The sequence below is a fragment of the Barbatula barbatula genome (genome assembly GCF_947034865.1).
Source record: "Barbatula barbatula genome assembly, chromosome: 7".
In the NCBI taxonomy this organism is placed as follows: Eukaryota; Metazoa; Chordata; class Actinopteri; order Cypriniformes; family Nemacheilidae; genus Barbatula; species Barbatula barbatula.
In genome coordinates this window covers 11,145,891-11,159,472 of record NC_136770.1, presented here as the reverse complement: position 1 = coordinate 11,159,472, position 13,582 = coordinate 11,145,891, and the positions used below count along the sequence as shown (strand labels likewise).

General features: G+C 42.8%; 1 protein-coding gene across 1 annotated transcript in view; it reads left to right on the top strand.

The window, feature by feature from the left end:
- The window catches only part of kif1aa (kinesin family member 1Aa), a gene marked incomplete at its 3' end in the record, with an annotated part of 149,219 nt that overhangs the window by 46,137 nt on the left and 89,500 nt on the right, over positions 1–13,582 (top strand). Inside the window, exons 4-13 of the mRNA XM_079460586.1 lie at positions 2,895–3,074; positions 3,310–3,378; positions 3,757–3,935; positions 4,946–5,057; positions 5,209–5,286; positions 5,498–5,563; positions 5,680–5,697; positions 11,806–11,884; positions 11,956–12,034; positions 13,140–13,282. Of these exons, the coding sequence (XP_079316712.1) occupies positions 2,895–3,074; positions 3,310–3,378; positions 3,757–3,935; positions 4,946–5,057; positions 5,209–5,286; positions 5,498–5,563; positions 5,680–5,697; positions 11,806–11,884; positions 11,956–12,034; positions 13,140–13,282 (1,003 nt within the window). The remainder of the gene's footprint in view (positions 1–2,894; positions 3,075–3,309; positions 3,379–3,756; positions 3,936–4,945; positions 5,058–5,208; positions 5,287–5,497; positions 5,564–5,679; positions 5,698–11,805; positions 11,885–11,955; positions 12,035–13,139; positions 13,283–13,582) is intronic.

The following is a 13,582-nucleotide window of genomic DNA, read 5'->3' as shown; positions in this document are numbered from 1 at the left end:
CCTCCTGTGGAGTCAGCAGGTGACGAAGTCTCCGTAAGCCATACACATCCCAGTGACCTGAACCAGACAGATACCGCCACGCTCTCTCGTCAGTTGATGCCCCGCGGAGAGTAGCAGCTCCACCCTCGCACAGTGCAGCTCATTTGGGGGCAGTTAAGGGCAGGCACAGGTGTACCTGTTCCGCTAATGCTTCTAATGACAACTCCCCCCTGGCCGATTTCACTGACAAAGGACCTTCTTTCTCAGGGGAAGGGCATGTTGTGGCATCTGAGTCCAGACCGCTGGAACCTCCATCTCTGGCTCCTGGATGGGACGAGGAGATCCTGAGTGGCCTACCCCCGGCGGTGGTACCCCATCACTCAGGCTAGGGCCCCTGCCAAGAGGCTACTATATGCCTTTAAGTGGCCCCTTTTCTCGTTCCCATCAGGGAACTGAGGTTACATACATAACCAATATCGCAGGCGGATAAGATAAATGATTAATATCAACTGTCTCTTGTCAAACATTAAACTTGTCACTCTCCACTGCACTGATTAAATGAATCCTCTTTTCAGGTAAAATAAAGTGCAATGGCTGTTTATCTGTTTTTAACCATTCCTGTCAACATTTGGGTTACAAAATCTGTCCGTCCATTCGCACATGCCTTCCGGGAGAGTCGGCCATCTGTTTACTTGTGATCTCTCTGTCTCCAAGTGGAAGAGTAATCTACTAACAACGTAGTGCAAATGTGCCACAGATCTCTCAGATGGAGAGATGGGTGATTGCTTTTTTGGGTGTTAAACGATAAGTACAAACATTAGAAAATCCCAAATACTTCTTAATTCATCAAAAAAATATCCTAAATTAAAGAATACATTTGTAACTAAAGAGAAGGAGGTGACAGAAGTGCTTAGGCAAATGTTGACAAAGTTGAGCTTCTTAATCAGCAGTCATGGGTGGAGTCAACTCAGGAACAGCAGAAAGTAGAAACAGCTGCCAAAAGACCAAAACAAGACTTAGGTAGTTGTGGTGAGGAAGGCGGGACGAGAGCCGTGATACGGGCTGGTGGCGTGAGTGATAGTTGCAATCAGCTGTGAGTACACCGGTACCACATCTCTCACGGAGGAGATCAGGAGCTTAAAAGGACGACCGGCAGGACTGTTGACGAGAGAACCGGGCCGGACATTGTGTTAAGTTTGTGTTTTATGGCCGGCAGTCGGCCGTGAGGTGGCTGCCGGTCTCTACTTCCGTGTTTGTTTATCTGATTTAATTAAAGTTGTATTGTTTAAATGTTCGCCGGTTCAAGCTTTGAACATTGCAAGCCACCACAGCGGCATGAGCATGCCTCCGTCAGCAGCTTCAGCTCTATTTCAAGCCATTCACCATCCCCTCTCCTATCCTCCCAGTCAGTGGCACTGACCTACTCTCCTCCCTTCTATCCTACAACCATCGCCCTTTTCTATACTCCACATGGCCGCAGTAGTGCCCCGCTCTACCTTCCTCACTGCCACAGCAGTGCTCGCTTACGTAAGAATCTCAGAGACTGGCAAAGGGCCATTTACTTCAAGCCAGCCTTTTTGTAGATCACATTGTCCCGGATGAGGCTGGTTATTGGTAATCTATGGTAAATCTTTTTGGATTTAGAGGTGCTGTGAACAGTCTGGTAGGAGCAGAGGTGGCACCAGTACGTTTTCCTTGGGGGGCTTTGTGGGGGATTAACTAAACTCACATGGAGAGAACTTGACCAGCAGCAGGAGATTATTGCGGGGAGTGATCTTGACCTGACCAAACTCACTAGGAGAGAGATAGCTGAACCCAATCAGGGAGAGCGTGCTGGGATGCAACAACTGGGAGGTCCGGAGCACCAGCGGCGCAGAGGAGAGAATAACAGCGAGAGGCAAAGACATTGGAGTAGATGGCAGCGAAGGGAACTGGACTAAAGCTAGGAGAACTGTGACTAAGGTTAAACAGTGCTAGTCAATCTAGACTGTGCCAGTCAGAGCTGGCTAGAACATGCAATGGTCTAACACACGACGAGAGAACGAGAAGGATTAAATAGGGAAAACTAAGTGCGGGAAATGGCCACAGGTGAGAGAAAAGATGAGATAAAAAGGGCGCTATCAAACAGGAAATGGCTGTAGGTGAGAGGGTTATACAGTGACAAGAAGATGGTGAGAGGGGGATCCTGACTGGGAGACACAGGGGCGTGGCGAGTTATGCAGACACCGAGCTGTCCAACAACATAACATGTGCTCGACAAAACAAACCCACACACACCAACTGCAGGAGACAGGTCACTTCGGATCTCTTCGTCCCGTCCAGACATGGAGGTTCCAGAGGTCTGGTCTCGTGGACCATGCCCTTCTCAGGGGAATCGACCAGGGGGGAGTGGCATTCAGAGCGTGAGCTCCGAGAAACAAGTCTGGTTGAGCCAATCGGGTGCCACTAACAGACTTAGAGTAGATGCTCCTCTTCCCTGGTTCGGCACAGTACCTGTGCAGGGAGGCTCACTGGGGGGAAGATGTACTTCCGCTTGTCCCGTGGCCAGCTGTGCGCAAAGGAATCAGTGCCGAGGAGGCCTCTGGTTAGGGAGTACCCAAGCGGGCACTCCCCCCACTCCTCTCTTTTATGATCCAGACACAAGATCCCACAATATAGATATGCCAGGCTCTACACATGTGCATATACATATTAACATGTAATTTATCAGGTTTTATGTTAATAAACCCTGGCACTATATGTGAATCGATGTGTAAAGCAGAGGGACAGTGATAACATATATTTAGTTTATCAAATCCTAAAATCACCGTTCTGATAAACATATATTTTGCAGCAGATAAACAAAATAGGGTTGAAACTGAATATACAGTTTTATTTTAAACAAAGACTATGTACTTTTCTTTATCTCCCATCAGCCAGAGGACATCAACTATGCCTCTCAGCAGCAGGTGTACAAAGACATTGGAGAGGAAATGTTGCTTCATGCTTTTGAGGGCTACAATGTGTGCATTTTTGCATACGGCCAAACAGGTGCCGGAAAATCCTATACAATGATGGGCAAACAGGAGAAGGCCCAGGAAGGAATAATTCCACTGGTAAGATATTTGTACATAGATACGAGTGTGTATCTGAATTACATATTGTAACTTTTGTGACATGGTCACACAGGATAACACATTCAGAATCAGTGTTTTGAATGATCAAGTGCAACTGAATGAAATTAAGCTAATAAAGCTTAAGGCTAACCTGAGACCAATACACACAGTAAAAAAAGGCTTATTTACTAAATATTATGTGTTTATCATGCCTGTCTTTATCTTTAACCATCAGCTGTGTGAAGACCTTTTCACCAAGATTAATGACAACAATACAGATAAAAATATGTCCTATTCTGTTGAGGTAAGATGTAATTAAACTGTAATGAATTTTCAATTGTTTGTGTATCTTACTTTGTAAGAATAGATTCCAAATACTTTTTATTTGTGTTGGACAAATCTTTCCTGTGGCTCAATGGAGCATAGCGTTAGCAACGCCAAGGTCATAGGTTCGATCCGAGGAATTCCACATACAAATCCATATAGTATAATACAATATAAGTCGCTTTGGATAAAAGCATCTGCCAAATGCATAAAAGTAAAATGTAAATCTGGACCCTGAATAAACAAAGTAAACAGCATTTTTTTCTATACGCAATTTGTTATAATCTTAGCGCAGATAATCTTCATTGCTTTTGTGCCCTGTGTTCCTTTAAAAAGTTGTTTATGTTTGGCATTTTAGGTTAGCTATATGGAGGTTTACTGTGAACGAGTGCGAGATCTTCTGAACCCTAAAAACAAAGGAAATCTGCGTGTGAGAGAACACCCTTTACTAGGCCCGTATGTAGAGGACCTGTCCAAGCTTGCTGTCACATCATATAATGACGTTCAAGAACTGATGGACTCAGGGAATAAGGCCAGGTAAATAATATATCTGTGTTATTCCATAGTGATGCTTCTTCTAAGAAATATCCCAGTGATGTACCAGTTGTGTTTACTTTGCGTTTTCGGAATTTACAAGATGGCAACTTAGACATTTAACTTAGAACCCTTTTATATTCCCAGATACACAAATTATTTATTTATATTAGGTATGCTCTGCAGGTTGAAAGCGGGCGATAATCACACTTTATGACCGGTACTCACTAATTTTGTATATCTTTCAAACGGATCGCAATTTGAGGACGTTTACCACACATGGAAGATTTGGCGCTGCGGTCACGTCATGTGAAAAAGCAAGTTTTATCAAAAGCAACTGAGCCGATGACAAAAGGTCGGAAGATCGAATCCATGTTGCCCGTGGCGCATTTGGAGAACATTTGAACCTAAATTAGGGTAGACCCGGTATGGTTGTAACACCTTCTGAAACAGCATTGGGGCTCAAACTGTTATACGAAAGTGCCTTTGTTACAATCTACTTCTACTACTGGGGTAGGTTGTAACATATATTAAGTATCTGTTAAGATTAGCACAAACAGAATATAGCTGAACACATCTTCTTTATAAGAAAAACAAAGCCTGAAGGACTTGAATGGGCCATGGATCAAACAGTAATACATTAGCTACATGCTTTTAAGTGCAAAACTATAATGTCTAGCCACAACAAGCGGCTAATGGCAACTTGTGATTCAGTAACACAGTACCCAACGGAAGACAAAACTTTAACACCTTAGCACTCAGTCAACGAGTAGATGAAATAAACAAGCACGAGCACAGATAATCTTAACTAACAACAGGCAACGGTTAAAACTAAGTAAACAGTGTAAATAGCAGACTTACGCACTACTGCAGACTTCTGACCGATCGAGTACATCCAGCGAGTTTCACTGTCACTCAAACTTCAATATAAAACCGATGTGCATTACCTGTTTGAGCCTGAGCACCGCATATGAATTATGTTTCTGGTAATATTTTCCTCCCCTGTGATCCAGGACAGTAGCTGCTACCAACATGAACGAGACAAGCAGCCGCTCTCATGCTGTCTTCAACATCATCTTCACCCAGAGGCGACACGATGCAGAGACAGACAACAGTTCAGAAAAGGTACTATTGCACTGATCCAGCATGTCATTTAAATACATTTAGAAGCGATACAAGACAGCTTCTAATACACAGAAATACTGGAGTTCAATTGGATGAATTAGGACATTGGGACATATTTTTCTATATGTTTATCATTGAATCTCTATGGCAGGTCAGCAAAGTTAGTCTGGTGGATTTAGCAGGCAGTGAGAGAGCAGATTCCACCGGAGCCAAAGGCACACGCCTCAAAGTGAGTGTTGTTTTTTGTTGTCCTGCCTAAATTTACTTCTACTTTCTTATTTTTAATATATCTTTACTTTATAGTATTTATCTTCACCCCAAAGGTAAAATTCCCATCTGGGGTCTAAAAGCAAAGTCCATTTTAGTAGCTTATAAACATGTTACACTTTTAATTCTATATCCGTGTTACATTACTTATTATAATTCTTGTTCCTTCTCAGGAAGGGGCAAACATAAATAAATCCCTCACCACTCTTGGGAAAGTAATTTCAGCTCTGGCCGAGGTGGTATGTGTTTTGATCTGAACTTTGAACATTTATTATTTCTTAGAGGTCAATGTCTGCTGAATTACTATAAGCTTAGTACCTTGTCATTCATTTTACTATGCTTATTTTATTTGCAGGATTCTGGATCAAACAAGGTATAAAACTGTCTGTCTTGTTGTTCTCAATGTACCATTTTATTAATAATGGTCATTACACTCTAAAAAATGTTGGGTTATTTTTGTAACCCTATAGTTAGGTTTGAGAAATTGGGTTGTTTTGTTGGGTTATTTCTGACATTCATTGGGTAATTTCTGTAACAATCCAGCCAGTTGAGTTAAAATTGAGCAGTTATTAAAATAGATTTTCATAGCAGCACAAACGTACATCTCTGTAGATTGTTTTTATAATCTGCATGACTGTATACATGACTGTATTTGTTTGGGACGCTTTGTTTTTCTTTGCCCGAAACTTTTAATGTTAACTTTTAACGACGGCACGGGCCCTGGGTCGGACGATGTCCACACTAGTGGTCCAGAAGAGACACCTCTGGCTTAACCTTGTGCAGATGCGGGATGCCGAGAAGGTTCGCTTTCCTGACGCCCCCATCTCGCATGGTGGGTTGTTTGGTGATACGGTCGAGGACTTCGCTCAGCAGTTCTCGACGGTAAAGAAGCAGACAGAGGCCAATAAGCACATCCTGCCCTGCCGCGACCCGGCTCTCCGTCTGGCTGAGATGTTCTCCGGGTTTTACAGCCCATACTTCATCGTATGCATATACAAGCTGCAATTCAGGATGCTAACGCAGAAGCGATCAACCTGAAGGAAGTGTACTTTCATGTCTCGTTTCGTCATCGACCGTTCCTGCGTTACGCTTTCGAGGGACGGGCATATAAGTACAGGGTCCTCCCCTTCGGTCTGTCCCTGTCTCCACAGGTTTTTACGGAGGTCGTGGAAGCCGCCTATCTCGACGAGATCTGTTGTGTACACACAGGGACCTGATGCTTCGGCACCTGATGCTTCGGCACCTAGACCATCTGGGCTTACAGGTCAACTGAGAAAAGAGCAAGCTCTCCCCTGTGCAGGGCATCTTTTTTCTCGGGATGGAACTCGACTCTGTCTCCATAACACCACGGCTCTGAGTAGCTCTTTGTCTGTTTTGGAGGTCAGCAGAAGGCTGTATGCCTTTAAGTGGCGCCTCTTCTCGTCCTGGTGCTCTTCTTGGGGAGAAGACCCACGGAGTTGCTCGATCGGGAGCGTGTTGTCCTTCCTGCAAGAGAGACTTGAGAGCAATCTCTCCCCTTCCATGCTGAAAGTGTATGTCGCTGCCATTGCTGCTCATCACGAACCATTCGGGGCAACTGGGTCTCTGGGGCAACACGACCTGATCTTTAGTGTAATGTATCTCGGGAAACTTTGAATTTAACCCCAGTAAGATATGTATGATTAACAGTTATTAACCATAGCTATCTTTTTACACTTTTAATAATAGCAACAACTAAATACACTCATCCAGCGGGTGATCAGCAGATCGTATATTAACTCTAAGAAATAACACCTTCCTGGCCTTGAAAACAATACTCTTACTGTGTTACAGTACCACCTCAGACTTCGTAAAAAAATCAAGCAGTTTATGTGACGTTAAGAAAACACAGAAACAATTCACGTGTGAAATACAAATGCGGGTTTATTGACCACGTAGAAGGGGAAACAAACCAACAAACTAACAAATAACAAACACGAAGCAAAATCACATGAAATGTAAAGGCAGTAAAGATTGAAAGAAACAGACAAAGTAAAAAGTGGCAGTATTACATCAGATATTCACATCTGCATAAACCATCAAGGACAATCTCCTTATTAAAAAGGGGCAAAGCTTAAACACAGCTATTTAGAAATAGATCAGATACTTGCATTGGCTTTTTGGGTGTGCTGAACAAGTTCTGGTGCGCGATGCAGGTTTCAGAGTCCTGATGAGTTTTAAGCAAGCGGGTGAGTCCGTTGGATTCCTCCTGAGAACCGGATTGGCTAACGAAGGTAGACAAACTTAGCCGAAGCAATCTGCTGGAAAGGCTGTCTCCAGGGAAGAGACAGGTCTCGTGAGATGAAGGAACACAAACGAGCACCTTTCCTTCCATGCCCAGATGTTTTAATCCTGAGGACGTCACGCCCCTCTAGGGTGGGCGATCCAATGTAGTGAGCAGATTTTGGGCGCGAAGACATGTTTATTTGTCTGGCTCACTAGCTCATTTGCATTTATGGTCGCCTGGAAGCTTTGGCACTATAATAGTCTTAGACTAAGATAAACTGAGTATGGTATAAAAAACATTACTGTGTTATACACCATCATTTAAGGAAGGAAGGGAGAAGAATTTAGATATAAGTACATTGACCTGTAGTTTGTACAAGAAAGCAATTATGAATATTGCTACGACAAAACACATATGCCTGGTTAAGGTAGCATACAATGGGAACAAACATACAATGTAGAGATACATTTATGTACACTTTAAGCTGTTCTTAGGTGCAGTCTTGTATAAAGTACTTGAAAGCGATACTTGAGTAAAAGTACAAGTATCTTACCAGAAAATGACTTTGGTAGAAGTTTGAGAGAAGTCTTAAAGTATCCGACATTTATTGTACTTAAGTATTAAAAGTAAAAGTTTTTCAAAAAAGTGAACGGTTGGAATCAAAAATTACAGTCACATGAGCATTTTTTTATATTATATTTTCCTAACTGCAAGACCAACACTATTAGCTTGGATTCATTGCTGTTGTTGGTGTTGTGTTGCCTGTACTGTATTGTGTTAACTGGTCGTTTGTCTCCTGTCTATTACTAGCTGACCTATGTTATGTGGCAATAAAAGCACTTTGACTTTGTTCAATATGTAAGCCTACATTCACCATATATAACATTAGCCGATAACAAGTTTTGAGGTAATTAAATCAAAGCAAATCTCAAGTTTAACAAAATGTACGAGTAATCCTGAACGCTCCTCTGGAAGCTGCCATATGAAGTTGCCTAATGTGCTCTTAAAAAATCCCTCCACCGGTGTAACGCTAATTTACCGAAGGAAATATTCGGCCGCTATACCAGAAACCGCTATTAACCCTTTCAGTATTATGGACATCTCTTCAAGAGTTTCGTGTGGAATTATTTCGCAGGAAAATAATTTGTGTTGTTAAATATCTGCACATTGGCTAATCAGAAAAGTTAACTAGCACACATTAGCCTGGCCATCACGTTAGCCAGATATCAGAACAGGCTTACATGATAACTAATTCATGTAAAATAGCGTTGACATTACGGCTTCATTGAATGAAAATGTATTTAACCTACCTAATTTAAGCTACGATGTGCTTCTGCATGTTGGACGGGGAGTTTTTGAATGCCAATATTTCAGTGACTCTCGGTACGAATTCAATTCAATTTTATTTATTTATATAGCGCTTTTCACAATTTGCATTGTAAAATAACAGGCACTTAATCCGGTAGAAAGAATTCTCTCTCGAATGTACGAAAATATTTCTTGCCAATGCGGCCACGGGTGTGTAACGTTATCTTCGTCACTACCACCAAGTTCACGACTGTAGTCGAGATGCCCGTCAGTGGTAACGTGCTTGGCGCTTGACATGACTTTGAACAGGCATTACGTCACGTCACCAACACAAATTTCTTCTAATGTGTCATGATTCTCGTGGTGAGACACGGACAGAGGACCCAGGTGCAGACAGCGGGTAAGGGGTTAACAAATAATAAAACAAAGACCCACGAGGGGGTAACAGAACAAAACATGGATACAATAACATGACTAACTACACAAAGACTTAAAATAAACTCAAAACAAGAACTACAAATACACTGAACTAGACTTCACAAGACACATGGACTCACCACACAACCACAATGAACCAGCACAAGACAGAAGACACAAGGGCATTAAATAAGGGAGCAAATCAAGAGGGAAACAGGTGTAGGCATTAATCAATAACGAGGTAACAAGGGGATGGGAACAATGACGAGACCGGAGAGAGTATGGAAGGCCATAAGAACAATAATTGTCTCTCTCCACATTTAACATGAGGTTCTGTCATGATCCTGCCACTAAACCAAGAGAAACATGACATGATGCAGCAGAATCATGACATAATGTGTAGTAACGAGTAACGAAGATGGTTAGGAGAAATGTATCGGAGTAAAAGTACACGATTTATTTCGGAAATGTAGCGGAGTAAAAGTGAAAGTTGTCCGAAAAATAAATAACAAAGTAAAGTACAGATATGTGAAAATTCTACTTAAGTACAGTAACGAAGTATTTGTACTTTGTTACATTACAACACTGCTTAGGTGGTGAGAGGACATAAAGAGCCATTCTTTGGTAGAATTTGAATCTCTCTCTGTTCCTGGCGCCACGTGGCTTTTGTCACCTTACGACCCAGTCCAGTCCTGGGGCCTCATTTATAAACGTTGCGTACAAACAAAAGATGGCGTATGCCACTCTCTACGCAATAATTGGTATTTATAAAAAGCAAACTTGACGGGAAAATGTGCGGTCCTTCACGCAAGCTCTGACCCAGGCGTACGCACAAAAACGGGTGAAATGAGAAATGGCGACACCGTCGGCAGATGAAAGAAACACGTGAAAGTGTGTGAAAATGTAGACCGTTGTGTAAAAGAAAGGGATGTGCGTGCGCACGGTTTTATAAATTCGAATATTTCTGTGCGTACGCACGTCCTATGTTTCATCCATACGCCACTTCTGACGTAAATCCTACGCAAAGTTTTATAAATGAGGCCCCTGAGCAGTTCTTTATCTGTTTTGGAGGTCAGCAGAAGGGGAGGCCAAACAGAGGTTGGTGCACTGGAACGTGGACGTTGTGACCACGGCCTACCAATCCCAAAATCTCTGTGCCCACTCACAGTGAGGAAACACTCAACCAGGGGTGTGGCCTCCTTGTGGGCACTGGGTCAGATCAACTTTCTGGCAGACATATTTAGAGCTACGGCCAATACCTTCAGTCCGCACATTCTCCCATGAGTTCTCCCCTATCTCCATTAAACTCCTCCCTGCGGTAGGAAGTGGTCTCTGTAGTGAATTTCCTCAGTGAGGGAATAGCGCTTCCCAGTTGGCCTTATGGTGCCGGATGGCTTCTTGCCGTTAGAGAAACTTTTCACGTCAGTCAGAGATGATAGGTTCTCAAGTCAAACCCCATTCTGTCGACACAACGTCTCGTTCCCTCCATCAGAAACACATTGTGTTTGTTGTCCTGTGTTGTTTCAATTTGTTTGATCTGTTTGTATGTCAAGCTCTCATCCTTGCCTTGTCAAAATTCCCTAGCCTGTAGGATTCCTTGCCTAGTTTGATGTTGCATGTATTAGATTGTCGTGTCTCCATTATTTAAATAGTAAGTCAAGTTGTTCTGTCTTCTTGGTTTTGCCCCTTCGTTGGGAAGTGTTTGTTTTCTTGTTTCTATATTGTACGTTTTTTGTTTGTTTAATAAAAGTTTAAGTTTTTTGATCTGCTGCCTGCACCTGGGTTCTCTGTTCCCTGTGAAAACCCTGAAAGACATATCCAGCGAGCAGTCTTACTGAAAAGGATTCTTTTCCTGGGAGTTTGTAAACAACAGTCTGCAAAGATTCCCAACTCTGGTTTGCACTTCAGGAAGTGGATGTCGAGCTGGAGGGTTTCTTAATCAATTTGATCATCTATAAAGAGAAAAAGAGAGAAGAAACGAGACAAGAAGAGAAGACTGTAAGAAAAGTGGCCTTCCCATAATGCAATGGGTTATAATGAACATATAAAGAAGTAAATTTGCATGTTACCTAAATAAAGTTTACCTTTAAGCTTGGTATTAGGACATACAAGTTCCATTCTTCTTTTTCCTGAATAGAATGATCCATTATTATTAGCTCTTATTCTGCACCCTGTGAGTGGGAAAAGAGAAAAGTGACAGAGGCTGTGAGTTCTTGGGCTCTAGTAGAGAAAGTTTATATAGCCTCTAAAAGATATTATAAACTGTCATGATCGGGAAGTGTGAGACAAGGACAGAGGACCCAGGTACAGACAGCGGATAAACACAAAGTGAGTAATTTCAGAACCCAACAGTTGGGTTAAACTTGTAAGCCAAGATATTGGGTTATAATAACCCAATCATGGATCGGTGCTATAGTAACCCAGCATTGGGCTATTTGTTGGGTCAATTTTTACCCAACAGTTTATAGGGAGTAATACTAATGATACATTTGTATATTAATTTCTGCACAGAACAAAAAGAAGAAGAAAGTGGAAAGTTTCATTCCTTACAGAGATTCTGTTTTGACCTGGCTTTTGAGAGAGAACCTTGGTAAGTATTAAAGCAATTCTGTCACTTGAATTTGCATTTATTTTAACTCTTTAAATTATACACTTGTGCAGGTGGCAACTCTCGCACGGCAATGGTGGCCGCTCTCAGTCCAGCTGACATCAACTATGATGAGACACTCAGCACTCTCAGGTACACTGCCTTCGTAAACAAACATTTTATCATTATCTCTCTGATATAAGTAAGGGCGAGGTGTGCAGGAACACTACTGAACTGAGTAATTGGGCACCTATGAGAAGTGTGTGTGCAAAAGAGAACACTGTTTCAAATCAAAGTTTTTCTGTGTCATGCTTTATTCAAGTGTCTTGTGCAGTCACCTTAAAGTCACCATGAAACGTCTTCTGAGAACCGAGTCTGGAAGGATCAATAGGTTGCAACTATTAGAGCCCAATGCTCCTCTTCCCTGACTACGCACAAGCTCACTGGAGGGAAGGTGTACATCCGCATGTCCCAGGGTCAGCTGTGTGCGAAGACGTCCATGACTAAGGGACCTCGGTCAGGGAGTGCCAACAATGGGAAGGGTCTGGGGAGTCGAACAGGACAACCTGTACCTGCCCGAACTATACCCAACTGGGCTGGCACATGGGGATGGAGTCGCCCCTCTCCATGGAGCATGACCTGTCGAGAGAGCAACGTGGGCCAAGCAGTCAGCAACTCCAGGCAATTGGATTCCACTGCAGGATCGGGCCCGCCCAGCGCCCCGACACTGCCTGCCCGTTGCACACTGTATCTCAGCCAAGCAGGGAGGCGTGTCTTACCACGACACACCTCACCACCTGCTAACGGGACTCCTGTCTGTCCGAGGGGCTGAGGTGCGCCGGCAGAGAGGCGTAACGGGAACACACCACACGCCGGTGTGAGATGCTCTCCCGATTCTGAAGTGGGTGCTGAAGCAGTCTCATATGCGCCAACCCGAGCGGCATGACTGCCGACGAGGAGGCCATATGCCCCAGGAGCCACTGAATGTTTCTGGCGGACCACTGACTGCTGCCTGACCGGAGGCCAGCATCGACTGGGCACGGTCTCCTGAAGCATGCGGCATGGTAACAAAGTCTAGTTCCATACCGGGAAACGAGGTGCTCCGACATGAGAGAGCATGCTCTTGTCCTGGTTGTCCTGAAGGCCCAGTCAGAATGTTCCTGTTTGAATTCATGGTGACTTTAAGGAAAGCAATGTAGAAGCAGAGAGTTGTACATGTAACAAGTTTAAGTGACTGAAAGTTCTGTGCATGATACAGGTATGCAGACAGGGCTAAGCAGATCCGTTGTAATGCTGTGATCAATGAAGATCCTAATAATCGTCTAGTGCGTGAGCTGAAAGAAGAGGTGTTCCGTCTGAAGGATCTGCTTTACACCCAGGGCCTTGGTGACAATATTGAAAGTAAGCACATCCGTTAAACATATTTCAAATTTCATAATTACTTGATCAATCAACACTTGCAGAACTTTTTCTCAACCATTTATGTGTTTATGGTCCCAGTTCATAGTATTGCAAACACATGGGTTCAAAAGTAAAAAAATCTTATAATCAAATTTAAGCTTCAAAATTGAAACTTTACCATGTAAAATCAATATGATATAATAATGCTAATCATATAAGCAAAATTTTCATGTTGACCCTGTTAATTTCATAATTTATAAAATATCATATTTACATTGAATGTATTTTTGTTTTGTATGT